Source organism: Phalaenopsis equestris, unplaced genomic scaffold, assembly GCF_001263595.1.
Source record: "Phalaenopsis equestris unplaced genomic scaffold, ASM126359v1 Scaffold000010, whole genome shotgun sequence".
In the NCBI taxonomy this organism is placed as follows: domain Eukaryota; kingdom Viridiplantae; phylum Streptophyta; class Magnoliopsida; order Asparagales; family Orchidaceae; genus Phalaenopsis; species Phalaenopsis equestris.
In genome coordinates this window covers 285,272-299,135 of record NW_018164452.1, presented here as the reverse complement: position 1 = coordinate 299,135, position 13,864 = coordinate 285,272, and the positions used below count along the sequence as shown (strand labels likewise).

Below are 13,864 nucleotides of genomic sequence, written 5' to 3'. Positions count from 1 at the left end.
ATCTGTCTACTTTTTCGGGAGCAGGAGCGGCGGCTTCCTGGTTTCTTAAAAAAACAGTGCATCCCCTTAGGATTACAAATACAGTATATATATATATATATATATATTCTAATCTCTCTCTCTCTCTCCCTCCCTCCCTCTCCCTCTCTCCCTCGATGAATATAGATAGATAGGTTGAGAGAGAGAGAGAGATTAGAAAACAAAGGTTCCTAGGAAAATGAAGATTACTACTTGCTTAAATATTTTCTATGGCTTAGAAACTTAATACCTTAGTTTAGTATAATTTTTCAGTGCATACACATTTAGAGATGTACGGGGTAACAAGACTTTTTATAGTGAAACTTCATAAAAAGTGAAAAATTCATGGGGCAATGGCTAATCAAACTAATCAACTAGGAAATTGAAAGTACAGAGGCCAACTCTTTTCCTCAATTACGAAAAATGTGATAATAAAAATTGAAAATCATAAGTTTATAATCATAGTTGGTGGTTATAATAGTAGTTGTTGGCTATAAAAGCCCTACGTTGGCTATAAAAGCCATACGTTCTTGCTATAAAGGTTATAGTTGGATGCAAATTTTGTAGTTGATGGCTACAATAGCCATAAATGACTAAAAAACCTCTAGTTGGTGGTCATAACAACCGTAATTTCTACAACAATTATTGATGGTTGTTGACTGTAATCTTTGTTGGTTAGCTGCAATCTCGGGTGACCAGTGATAATTGCCACACGTGAAATCTTAATGATGACAACCAAGTTCCTCTCTTCTTTTTGATGCAGCAGTTTTTTAGGCTCTTCTGGAAGACCTGTTTTGGTGATATGCATATGTGACAGACACGGGCTTGGTATTAGTTGGTTAAACAAAATCAAAAACCTTTTTTTTTTACAAGGTATACCGTTTTCTTATTGTGACAAATTTGTAGTGACAGATTTTTTGGTTAGTATACTGAGTTTTTGAGACCTTATGTCTACACAAAACTGCAATTACTTACTTCTTTTTATCAATTTTTACTTATTTATTTTGCACAGTTCTTATTTATTTTTGTTCCTTGTATTTTTTATATTGATTGTTTAGGCTTTTTACGTTATTCGAATGTGTTTTTTTTTCCAAGTGCATTAAATTTATTTTGTTTGGTGGGTTTGAGAGTTTTGATGAGACGGTTAACCTTATGGGTTCTTTTGGATGGCTTGTTAGTCATTGTTGGTTGGTGTCACATGTGAAATTCTAATGCAGGCAACCAAGTTCCTCTCTTCTTTTCGATGATATGATTTTTGAGGATCTTCTGGATGACCTTTTTTGGTCATATGCATCTGTGACACACACGAGCTTTGTTTTACGTGGGTTAAAGGCAACCAACAACCCTATTTTTTACAAGGTCTGTTATCCTTTTTTGGTGACATACTCGTTGGTTGGTATACTGAATTTTCTAAGACTTCATGCGAGCAAAAAACTGTAATTAATTTTTTTAGCAATTTCAACTTATGTTATGACTAATAGATTGTCTTTTGTAGCATTTAGAAAAGACGAGCTCCAGGATTTCAGGGACCTCCCGACGATTTTTCTGTCACTGCGGACAGCAGACTTCCTTACTGACGTCACATCAGACACAGCTACAGAAGACCATTCCAAAAGGTGCCTACAAAGAATCACGAAGAAGTGTGACTTCTTCCAGTAGGCAGACAATCTGACAGATTTCACTGTCAACAGTGATCATGAATGGATTCTATCTCTGGAGAATGGCGAAGATCGTGACATATGTCGTTTGCATTTTGAAAATAACATCATCATATTAAATGTAACTTTAGTACATTTTTTCTTTTTTTAGCAATCTTGATGTGTATGGGTTAATTTTTGTACTGTTTTGAATTGAATTTTTGTATCTCAAGTATTAAATATATTGTTATGACAGTGTTGTTAAGAACAACATTGCTACACAAAGGCAAAAATGTAATTTGTCCATAAACAACAACCACACATTTATTTTCAAACTGCAACAAACAAACAGCCAGCTAGCTTATCTGTTGCAGCTTCTGCGCAACAATTTATTGATAAGCTGCAGCTGCCCCAAACAAACCCTTAGTTATCTTCTTTTTAATTTTCTTCATCCAGGTAATATTTTATTCATCTTTAAAAAATATTTAATTAGCATGTGACTTATTCGTCGTCAGAACATGTGTTTAAAGACATATTTTGATATAATATAAAACAGTCTCTTCAAAATTTTATTTAGTTCTCCATTATAACTTCATAAAACGACTAAATTTATGATTAAGGATAGAAAACTTGAAGCGATGTTCGGCTGAAATTTAGATTTACTTTAAATAGGATTTATCAAATCCACACTACGACGACTCTGTTCGCAAACGACGGCGGAATAAATCGCCTCGTGATCGAATTCAATAAATTCAGATTTAAGTTGTATAAGTGATGAAATGAGCGAAGAAAAGACAGAATACGAGAAAATTAGATTTAACAGACTGCTGGATTTAATTTTTATTTTATTTTTTTTATGTTTGGCTAGATTTATGTTAAATCATGACTAAATAATTAATAGGATGCTACCAAACACTTATTACCCATGTCTTTTGAAGTAATCTTTATTTGATTTTTTTCAATTGAGCTTCACTATCACCATTCTTGCTTGCTAAGCAATGAAAACGCAAATGAAAGTAATGATAGCAATGAAGCAAACTAAAGTCTAGGGCATAATATTATTTTTCCTATACAATGGAAAGCATAGCTGGACATTTCGGTATGAAATATTCTTCATATATACTCCAATAAAATAAATGGCCACCATCATTCTCAAGTTATAATTAACATAAGGCATATAAAGTCAAATTTAACAAGGAAATTTTTGATAAAAAGTTTAGCTTTTGTTTTTGGCATCACATATTTTATTAGGTTTCTTCCAATTTACTTTTCATAAAATAAATCTTAAAAAAAAATTTTAGCTCGCTATTATCGTAACGATTGATTCAACATAAAATCCAACAAGATCTTCGTCTTCAAATATCTCATTATTAATTCGTTTGAGTAAAAAACATATTCGTGACATAATGATTGAGGGTGTAATCTCTCAACATAAGTTCACAAATTTGAATTGTCCATATTACTCTTTGTGCTTAACTTTTTTTTTTTTTTTAAAGAAAATGTTTACGCAAGTTAAAGGGTTATTATGAAAATAAGAACATTCGAAGGGATTAATTCGCTTAGAAATCTTATTAGGTTTCTTCCAATATACTTTTCATAGAATAAATTCTAAAAAAAATTATTGGCTAACTAATATCATAACAATTGATTCAACGCAAAATCTAACAAAATCTTGGTCTTCAAATTTCTCATTATTGATTTGTAAATACATATTCGTGTCATAGTGATTGAGGGTGTAATCTCTAAACTTGAGGTCAAAATTCGAATCGTACACATTACCCTTTTGCTCACCTTTGAAAAAAAATATTTACACAATTTAAAGAGTTATTGTATAAATAAGAACATTCGAAGGGATTAACTCGCTGATTTCTTCCAATATACTTTTCATAAAATAAATCCTAAAAATAAATTATTGGCTCACTATTATCATAACAATTGATTCAACACAAAATCTAACAAAATCTTGGTCTTCAAATTTCTCATCATTAATTCTTTTTTGTAAATACATATTTGTGGCATAGAGGGTGAGAATTTAATGGTATGTTTGAGGCAGCTGCATCTTATTAAATAATCTGTTGATAAGCTGATTAAAAATAATTTGTTGATAAACTAGGTGCGGTGACTATAATAAATTTTTATTTTTTTGGAAAAGCCAGCTGCCAGAAAGCTGCCACCACACATAAATAGTTGCGTGTGAAAATGATGTTTTTCAGCTTTTTGAAAATGCATAAACTGCGAAAACGCAGTTTACCCAAACAGGACAGGTGCGTTTTCAAAACACCACAGAAGTACAACACCAAATAGGCTGCCCCAAACGGGCCCTTAATCTCTCAACATGAGGTAAAAAATTCGTATCGTACATAATTTTATGCTCACATTTTGAATAAAAAAATTGTTTACGCAAGTTAAAGGCTTAGCGTAAAAATAAGAACATTCGAAGAAATTAATTAGCTTAGAAATTTTATTAGATTTCTTCCAATATACTTCTCATAAAGTAAATCTTAAAAAAATATTATTGGCTTACTGTTATCGTAACAATTTATTCAACATAAAATCCAACAAGACCTTAAGTCTTCAAATTTCTCATTATTAATTTGTTTGTGTAAATATATATGTGATATAGTGATTGAGAGTGTAATATATTATCTTAAGAGAAATATTTGCGTATGTAAGACGTACGCAGAGCTGCGTACGTCTGGTAGGTTACAGGAAGAGTCTGTAACCTACATGTAACTTACCTGTAACTTGTAAGTTTCGCGGTTCTGTTTTCATATATTTCTAAGTTACAGACATGTTATAGAGAATAAAAATCTTAAGCACGCAAATATTTATCATGTTAGAGATCGTAAAGTACAAATTACACTGAACTCAATTTAAAAAAAATAAAAAAAATAAATAATCGTTTGCGCAATTCCGCGAGGGCGCCAACCAAAATCCGCCAAAATACATCACCATCCAGAACTATGGCTTCGGTACTCCATTTTTTCTTCTGCACAAAAAAAATGTTCGGAAACAAGTTCTTGGTGCGAGCCCACCTCCCTTCACCATCATTCCATCCATTTCGCCTCCTCCAATTATCAGTCTCCGATTCCTCCTCCTCAATCGAGATCGAAACGCTCTGCTGGAAACTCTCACGGCGATGGCGCCTCGCCTGCTTTCATCCGTCGCCGTCCTCCGTCTTCATCATCTACCAAGTGAATCGCCATTAGATTTTTGCTCGATCTCCATCCGCGTACTAACTCCATTTCATCCGTATCCTGAATCGCAGAGATGTCAGAATGAAGAGGCAGCCAGAGTTGTAGAGGAGCTTGCCAAAAGCATGGCCATCTGCAAGGTGAGTTTCTCTGCCTTATCCATAGTGTTTCATGGCGAATATTGTTTGTTTACGAAGTGTGAGTCGATTGAGGTCCGGGCTTATTGTTGGGGTTCTTTTGCAAGCTCGGGGAGGAAGAAGAGGTGAGATCTGCAATCTTGATCGCCAGGGCAGTCGAATGTTGGTTTAGATCATTAATGATGGAGAAGAGCTGGAGATGCATTGGAGAGAGTACATTTGTGGACTCTACTTTTGCTGTTGACGAAGAAAAAAAATATTTCCATGCGCTTAATGCGGTAGTATATATTTGACATTTTCAGTAAAATGACTGTTCCGTCAGTGTACTGTCTATTGTAGCAATAGTGATGCAATGTTGATATTCTTATTGATTTAAATGCTGAACCATGAGGAAATTGTTCGCTGTTAAGCTAGATTTCTTTGTAAGTAACGCATTAGTCCTTATATAATGTGCACATACTTCTACTATTTTGAAACTTGAAACTATTCTGATGCTAACTAAAACAAAATGATTTGTGCTTGCAGATATTCCTACTGGAAATGAATTTGAAGAACACGTGAAGTAAATAGCAAAGAGATCAAGAATAGAACAAGCCATTAAAATTTACAAGGATCAACAATACCATAGAAGAGGAATGGAATCAATCCACTATAAGAAACCATAAAAATTTACAAAGGATTAAGATTGAAGAACTATTTTTTTTCGCAAACATACACAAGATTTTATATGCCCATAAATAGATGCGCCAAACTCTTTAGTAAAACCCTTAGGATCAAGTTGTAATATAATATCAAATATTTCATAAGCAAGGTCGAAATTAATATAATTCAAAGTTCAAACCAACCTTATTGGCCAAGAAGCATAAGATTAAGGAACTCTTCAGATTCACCATGAAATTGAGCTAGTCAGAATCATCGAGAATTTTCCAGAATCACACTTTTCAGCTCACAAATAACTTTTTAGAATCATATTGAAGTTGTCAGAGTCATGAAGAGCTTTTCAGAATCATACTCATAATTATATTGAACTCGCCAAAATCATATTAAACGTGTTTGGAATCATTGTGAACTTGGCCAAAGTCTAGTTAGATGAGCATTCAAGGAACAATCTAACGATAATTCACCTCAACTAAACAAGAAAATTAGCTAAACCTCAAAACTTACTTGTTAGTACTCAGGAAATTTGAATGTAGTTGGAAAGCATTGATTTAGTACACATCCTTTTGTTACGTGCATTTTGCTTATGTAACTCCAAATGTAACATGTGACACATTGATTCAAATTTATAAATAAGGGTCTGGGGAGATAGCAGGGACATAAAGTCACTGTTACTCAAATATAACTTTTAGCAATTTAATAGAAAAACTCAAAGCTTCTCTCTTGATTTTCTAAGTTTCCTTCTTTTTTTTATCTCCCTATTTTTGTTTTATGAGCCTAATGTGTCTTGTTTGTAAGGTTCTAGCATTACGCATGGATAAATGTTGATCAAACACATAATATCTTCTAGACATAAAATAAATCATATTTAAATGTATTAAATAAATATATCGTGAGGATCATTATACATATTCTCCTTAAAGACAACACCTTTCATCGTTGTCATTAAACTATGTGTGAATGATATTATACAATGCTTATAATTGTATAGTTTGAGATGCTATTCAAGTTTCGGTGCACATGTATGATTTTAAAGCTTATGCCTCATGAGAGATTGATGGGAAGAATGCCGACATGCTTTGAAGCACCTATATTGAGGCATATGCCTCAGTTTCTAATGTTGGAAAGTGTTGAGCTTTTTTAATTTAAAAGTTTGAAGCCAAGTTAGCATTATAAGTTATAAGTAAATCTATATTATTAAAAAAATAATAATAATACAAAACTCATGAACCTCAACTCACAAATGGAAGAATTAGGAGAAAACACAAGAGAAAGCCACCCACACATGGAGTTGCAAACATTGCTTCGCCGCTGTCCTATATAGTTGTTGTTCTAATTGCTGTTTGTTCCACTTCTCGTTTGCAGTCACCAATGTCGTGCAACCACTGGCATCCCTTTTGCTTCCTAATTTATAAACTTCTCTCTCTCTTTTTTTTCTTACTAATTCTATTTTCTTTTTTCTTCTCACTTCTATATTTTCTATTTTAGATGAGTTTTTTAGCTTAGGGTGATGTTACACCTCCAGCGGATAAATAAAATCAGCCTACTAAACCTATTACAAGAGCAAAGACAAAGGCCCAAGCTAGTGCAAGTTCATGAACAAGAGCACATTTCTAAATCCATTTTACGGTCCCTTTTTTAACTTATTTAAATGTAATTTCTTTCCTTTACAAATTTTTAACCCCTTGGAAACATTGATGGCCGACCATTGTAATGCGAGTGTGGATAATTGGAGAAATAAGTGTGTGAAACTCTCCTTATCTATTAGTTAGCTATTGCCCTCTTCCTCATGTTTTGTCTTCAAAATAAAGAAACTCAAGGGTTATTTGTTGCCTATGAATAAGTCTTGATATGTGAAATATCTAGTGTTGAATGATATATTTTGGTGAATAACTAATCTTTATTTCCTTGTTGGTTGATGCCTTTAAGAGGTGATTTTCTCTTTGGTGAAATAAGATGGTTATTATTATCGTTGTTAACTTATTTTTTTTTTCATTTGTTAATTGATATGCTTAACCTCATAGGAGAGAGTATCTTAGATAGGTTGTGATTAGTATATATATGAACTAGTCTAGGTTAGATTGAATTATCTTCTTATATAGTTTTTTCTAAGGAGGTTTCATTATGTCTGAATTTTTTTTTACAATTGAAATTTGAAGCCATCAATTATTTTTAGATTGCAGATGAGCTTAATTTTGTAGTTACATTTCATTTTTTAATTATGTTTAGCTTTGCATTCAAATGCCAATGAATTTTTTTATATTAAGAGATAATTATGGAAGCTTCTCCAAATATGTGGAAATTGAACAAAGGGTAAAGAACAACGAAATCAGGATGCCTATGGCTAAAAAGAAATCTGAAAGTCTGGATACAAAATGTAATAGAGATATGGGTAAGTTAAAAGAGATGACTTGCCAATGAAAGGCCTCAGGCTTCAAATGGATTAACATTGAAATCTTGGCGGAGGGTCCTTTTATTATGCTCCTTTGTTGACAAATGACCCTATTGGAGATACACATTAGAGAAGACCTTCATCTACTTTAGAAGTGCTTTATGATGTGCCTTGTAAGACCTATTGTTTTAGAAAATCTGGTGAACCTCCTCAATCTATTATATTTCAAGATGCTGAAAAGGTTCTTAGAATCAGTTCATATGCTTACCATTCCTTAACCTGATTAGGCTAGAAACCTCAAGAACATATAGATTGTGATCATTATTATTTTATAGACCGTAAAACCCGCAAGAGCTTAAGAATTAATCATTCAGAGATGATCATGATTGAAGACACTACAAGCATCATAAAAGAGATCATTGGGGGCTTGACATGATTGGTTTCATTTTGAATCTAAGGCAATAAAGAAAACTAAAGTTGAGGCCTTCACTTTTGATGGTAGACATGATCCAAATATTTATTTGTATTAGATATCTAAATTTAAAACCATTTACATTGGTAATCCATGTGTGACCAAGTGTGTGTTTGATATGCTAGAAGATTAAATTGGTTTACTAAACTATTTTAGTTTCAATGTTCAATGTGAAAGAGATTTTTGTAGAATCTCTTACTTGAATTTGGGCTAACATGAAAGTTAGATTAAGAAAGAAAATTTTGCTTAAATATTATGAGTCGAAAATAGTTAAATAATTGATCAATCTGGGATAAGATGATTGATTTTTTGATGAATATTTGAATGAATTCCATGTGTGATTTGTAAGAAGAAATATGGGTAGTAATATCTGGATTTGTAAATAATATCTGCATTGAGATTAAGACGGAATTAACAATTTTTTGAACCATGAAGTATTGAAGAAGCTCATTATAAAGCCTTAGAAGCTGAACAATAGTTTTATATTTCCTCCAAAAACAATGCCAATCAAATTTTCATCGCTAGAATTGGCCCATCTAGCACTATTAAGCCAAACATCATGTGTTTCCCGGTATATCTTACACCTTCACCTTCTAGAAATCCAAACAATAAAAATGATTAATGCACTAGTATTGAGGTTGTTTGTTACTGATGTCAAAGAAAATTTGACATAGGCTTTTGATGTGATTAGAAAATGTGGTGCTTTTGGGCAACAATCTGATGAACTTCCGAATTCTGTTGTTAAAATATTGAAATTTGAGGAAAACAGCTCTTTTCTGTTGATGACTTCAACAGAAACTTAAAAATAAATAAAGAAATTATAATCTATCATGTTTTGTCACAAGCTTATAAATGATTCTAAATTTTTATTGATACTGTAACTAAATTTGAAATTTTATAATAACTCATAGAATTTGATTTCAATGAATGTATTTATTAGCCTCTTATTCATGATTTGGACCATCCTATAACTTCTTGTTGCATTTCTATTTTTCAACTTTCTAGAAACTATGAATATCAAATGCTTATAGCACTTTTTGGTGATGACTTGAATCCATATATTTTAATCTAGTTAAGTTTAATTTAAATGTTCTAATCTAAAATGATGCCCTGTTGGTTTGATATGGTGCCTAGATGAGATCAACATGTCATAGACTTGTTTTATGAATTCACACGTCTTGATATGGTGCCTAGATGAGATCAACATGTCATAGACTTGTTTTATGAATTCGCACGTCCGTCAAGTGAAATAAAAAATGCTACTTACTGTCTACGTCACTCTTTAAAAAAGCTGGCTGATCATCTTTTTTTTCTATTCAATTAATAATGCATAAACATTACTTTGATTATTCAAACATTTTCATTATTGTTCCCAGATATAATGATAAGTTTTATATCTTGCAATTGTAGAGAGTGCAATCAGAAATAGATGGCATTGTTTTCATTGTTTCGCCTGATGTAATTTGGTTTATCAGGGATAAGGTATCCTGCTCGGTCCTGTTATCTTCTAAAGTCAAATAATGTCAATTCTTAATTCATCAAATTGGCATACTATTTTAGATCACAGATTTAGTTTCTTCCTGGACTTTGCAAAGTTTCCATGATGGCAATGTAGCACTTGTGGAGAAAGATAGACACTTTACTGCTTGTGTTACTCTTCCTTCTCTTCACAGTGGACACATCTTAGGTAAAAAAGATTTTATCTTTCGCAGGCCTTTTGCTTGTTTATCATCCCTAATGTTTTCTAGTTGATTGTTGATAGGACTGAGCTTACTGAACCCTGTTGGAGAGAAATTCAAACTTTTGGAAGAACTTTGGAAGTTTAAGGTATTAAGATAGATCTTGTACTCATTTTTCCTCCCTGAGTTCATAATAAGTTCTTTTTCCCATAGCCTCTTTTAGACATTACTATTTAAATCTTTTTTTCAGCCTTGCTGCCTGGACTATAATATTTTAAGTTGGCTATTTTTCTTATCATTCATGCCTTGCAGCATGGTCTATCTTTATTGAGTGACTACTATGTCAATGTCCACTTCAGCTATGGAGGCCAAGAAAGCAAGACATGGTCGTCTTTTTTGAAAGGATTTGCACCTTTGAGAAATCCTTATGTTAGTTATTTCTGATCAATATCAGTTCTCATTTCCAGTTTGGAGAGTCTAAATTTCAGCTATATACAGGTTACCCTCAGCTTTTGTTCTTCGAGGTTCAGGGTTGTGTCCGCCTCCACAGACAGTTAGATATTCAATGGCACTAAATGCTTTGAACTCTTTTATTAATACCATAGGATGTGAGTACATTTTATGCCTCTCTGCACAAATGCAATTCTTTATGCATGGATGATTTTTTTTTTCGGGAGCAGTACAATCTACATGTAAGTGAATACTTAACTTTTGAATATTGGTGTTGATATTTTTATCTAGATCTAATTCAACAAGCCTTTTATGGTAAAATCTGTTGTTTATTCTTATCAAATTGAGCACTCCTTTTTTAACTTGAATCTATAGAGACAGATTGTTCCAAAAATGTCAGATCAAACATAGTTATGGATCTGAGTCTACAAGAAATTTATTCCCTCTAAATTATCTTCATAAAACTTAACCAGTATAATGTTGTTCAAATCTGTATTGAATGAAAATGAAACCTCACGTGGTTCTGTTTGCTTTGGGCATGGCTTCACTGCTTTCTTGTTCAACATACTATAATGATGTTTGAATCTGTATTGAATGAAAATGAAGCCTCGCGTGGTTCAGTTTGCTTTGGGCATGGCTTCACTGCTATCTTGTTCAACTTACCATCCATGTTGTTAGGCTTCAAGTTGAGGCTAGCCCGAGCAGATCCTTTGATAATTGGTCTTATGATTGGTTTTGTCATTGTGTTTTGGTTTCATTACTTGTTAATGCCTCATGTTACTTCTTTTGAAGAGGCTTAAATATTATCATTTTCATAGTCATTATTAGGTTATCCAACAAATTGGGATATTCAATGGAGAAAAACTTCAATCTTTTAAAATTTGTTATCCATCATCTTCAATGCAGGCTTGGATTTCTTTAGTCAAGGTCCGCTGAAAGTGAAGGTACGCATGCTTCTAAAATGAAAATAATGGAAGTTTTCTCTTTATTATTATAAACTTTACTGTATTCATTAGTTGTTTGATTTTATCATTCAAGTGGTATGTGTGAAACAGTTTCTTTGCTTATGATACTGAATTAAAAGTTATGCATGCTCCTTGAACTTAAAGTACTAGATGATTTTGTATGCTATTAACTGCTAAAACGACTATTCATTGATTAGCTGCTCAACAGTTTTTCTAATTATGCGCTTAATTCTTTTTAGGCTCAAATCAATGTGTATCAGATAGTTATATTACCAAATTTCTTTAAGCATAGCTTGAGAAGTGAATCTTTGTTTGCACCTTGATCCCATAGTTGCTACCTTTAGCACTTGTGCCTACATTCATTTAAAATACAATTCTTTGTATTGAAGCAAGTTTCTTCACTTGAAAGTCCTATGATGCAACCTGTCTGGAAAGCTGTTGGAACTTCTTGTAATGAGAATAAAAACATAACTGATGAATGCATCACATCCCAGAACCTTCATTTGACATTAGGTATTTTCACTCAAAGATTTTTAATCCTCCACAATTTTGTCTGGTAATGTGGTTTGTACTAATTTTTTTTTCCTTTTGCACCCACAAGATTTTCGTGCCCAAAAACCAGCTCCTTCGTTTACTTCAGCTAATAGAATGTTGGGTTATGATAAAAATGCTGCTGCTGTATGGACAAGCGATGAAATAACAAAAAATACAAGTCTTCTTATCCCAAAATCTTTCAATGAAGTTGTGCATGTAGCAACAAAACCTCCTCTCTGTCAATCTCAAATTTATCAAAGAGGTACTTTTTTTTTTCAAAAAAATCTTCTTCATTCAATTTATTTACTAATTGCATTCCCTTCCTCTCTTTTATTTGACATGATTTCCATTCCTAGCAAAAGGTGATGGAACTCTAAACATTTAGTCTCTTTCAAAATAGTTGATGTGAGTTCTAAGCTCTGCACAATGACATTCTGAGTTTTGGTACAAGTGTTATTTTATTTTGCTTTCTACTTTTTTTGAGCCTAAGTTGCCAGTGAGGTTAGTTCCTACATGAATGGGTGATGAGGATCTTATTAAGATGCTTCTAGGATTTTTAAAGAGAAGATGAAAGGGTTAAGGTTGGTGGAAGGCCAAGTAAAAAAAGTTCATTAGTTTAGGGTTATAGGTAAATTTCTGATTTAAACGTTATGAAGATGGATGATTAGGCTTTTTCAATTGAATGGTGGTTTAGATGTTATGAATATTTTTGTGGATAGATCACATTAGATGTGCAACATGATTTATGTTTAGGTCAGTAGATTATCGGTCAATCCTTGAAGAGACTGAGGGATTTTCTTTAGGAATATGATGACGATGTGCGAGAACCAAATTAGAAAGGAAGAGAGATATGTTTGGGTTCTTAAAATTTAAATATAGTTTATTCAGAAATCTATTCAGAAGCTTGCAGCATACTAACATCTTTAGTTAAAATTTTTGTTAAGGGTTTTATTAAATCAATGGACTTATAAATAATAAATTAGATGCTGTAAAATATGGGAGGAATATACCACGAAATACTCTTTATTTTGGAAAATAAATAAACTACTCGAAGTCTATGTTGCACGAATTCAGACATGGGGACACATACACGACATGAAATGGACATGGGACACTTCTATTATTGAAATTATAGCATGTAACAGATAAGTGTCAGATACATCATTATAATAAAATTATTAAAAATTATATAAAGATTAAATAAACAAATATTAGGAATAATACAAAAGAGAAAAATAAGAAATTTAATAACATTAACTTTCAAAAACATTTAGTTAACAATTTTTTGCCCCCTATTCTAAGAACTATCTTATAGATTGAATTGTGTCCACTATTTATGGTTGATATTAGATATTTTTTACACCGTATAATATGCTTGCTTATGATGATTCAAGCATTACTTTAGATTTAGAGTATCTAATTTTTAAAATATAATAATTTAATTATTATTAATAATTTGCTATAATTTATAATTTATTTGATTTCATTTTATTAATAAATTTAGCAGTTGTTCGAAACCCTAGTTTGGGATCACAGATGAGAAATATTATACAATAAAGTGGCTAGGTTCCATTCTCATATGGGAAGACGTGATGAAATTAGAGGGAAAGTGACAAAAAAAGTCTTTTCGTCGAAAAGGGTTGGGTCAGGTCGGGTCGGGCCGCGGGATAAAAAAAATGGCGATTTTGTTTTTTAAAGGGTGGGATTGGCAACTACACGTGGCAGTTTT

The 13,864-nt window shown here is 32.4% G+C and overlaps 1 protein-coding gene across 1 annotated transcript; it reads left to right on the top strand.

Moving 5' to 3' along the window:
• Nucleotides 1-4,597: 4,597 nt before the first annotated feature.
• LOC110018324 lies at nucleotides 4,598-12,520 on the top strand. Its single transcript, XM_020715601.1, has 12 exons — nucleotides 4,598-4,849; nucleotides 4,924-4,989; nucleotides 5,094-5,264; nucleotides 9,918-9,989; nucleotides 10,068-10,194; nucleotides 10,270-10,334; nucleotides 10,499-10,572; nucleotides 10,685-10,794; nucleotides 11,543-11,580; nucleotides 11,991-12,114; nucleotides 12,203-12,397; nucleotides 12,492-12,520. Exons 1-12 carry the CDS (start codon nucleotides 4,619-4,621, stop codon nucleotides 12,518-12,520), a joined length of 1,302 nt encoding a protein of 433 aa, XP_020571260.1. The 5' UTR covers nucleotides 4,598-4,618.
• Nucleotides 12,521-13,864: the final 1,344 nt, after the last annotated feature.

Excerpts from the sequence above, each read along its gene's own strand:
- LOC110018324 (XM_020715601.1), top strand. The coding sequence starts at position 4,619 with ATGGCTTCGGTACTCCATTTTTTCTTCTGCACAAAAAAAATGTTCGGA. Across the intron at positions 9,990-10,067 it reads TTTGGTTTATCAGGGATAAG|ATCACAGATTTAGTTTCTTC; the intron begins GTATCCTGCTCG and ends ATACTATTTTAG. Across the intron at positions 12,398-12,491 it reads ATCTCAAATTTATCAAAGAG|CAAAAGGTGATGGAACTCTA; the intron begins GTACTTTTTTTT and ends TTCCATTCCTAG.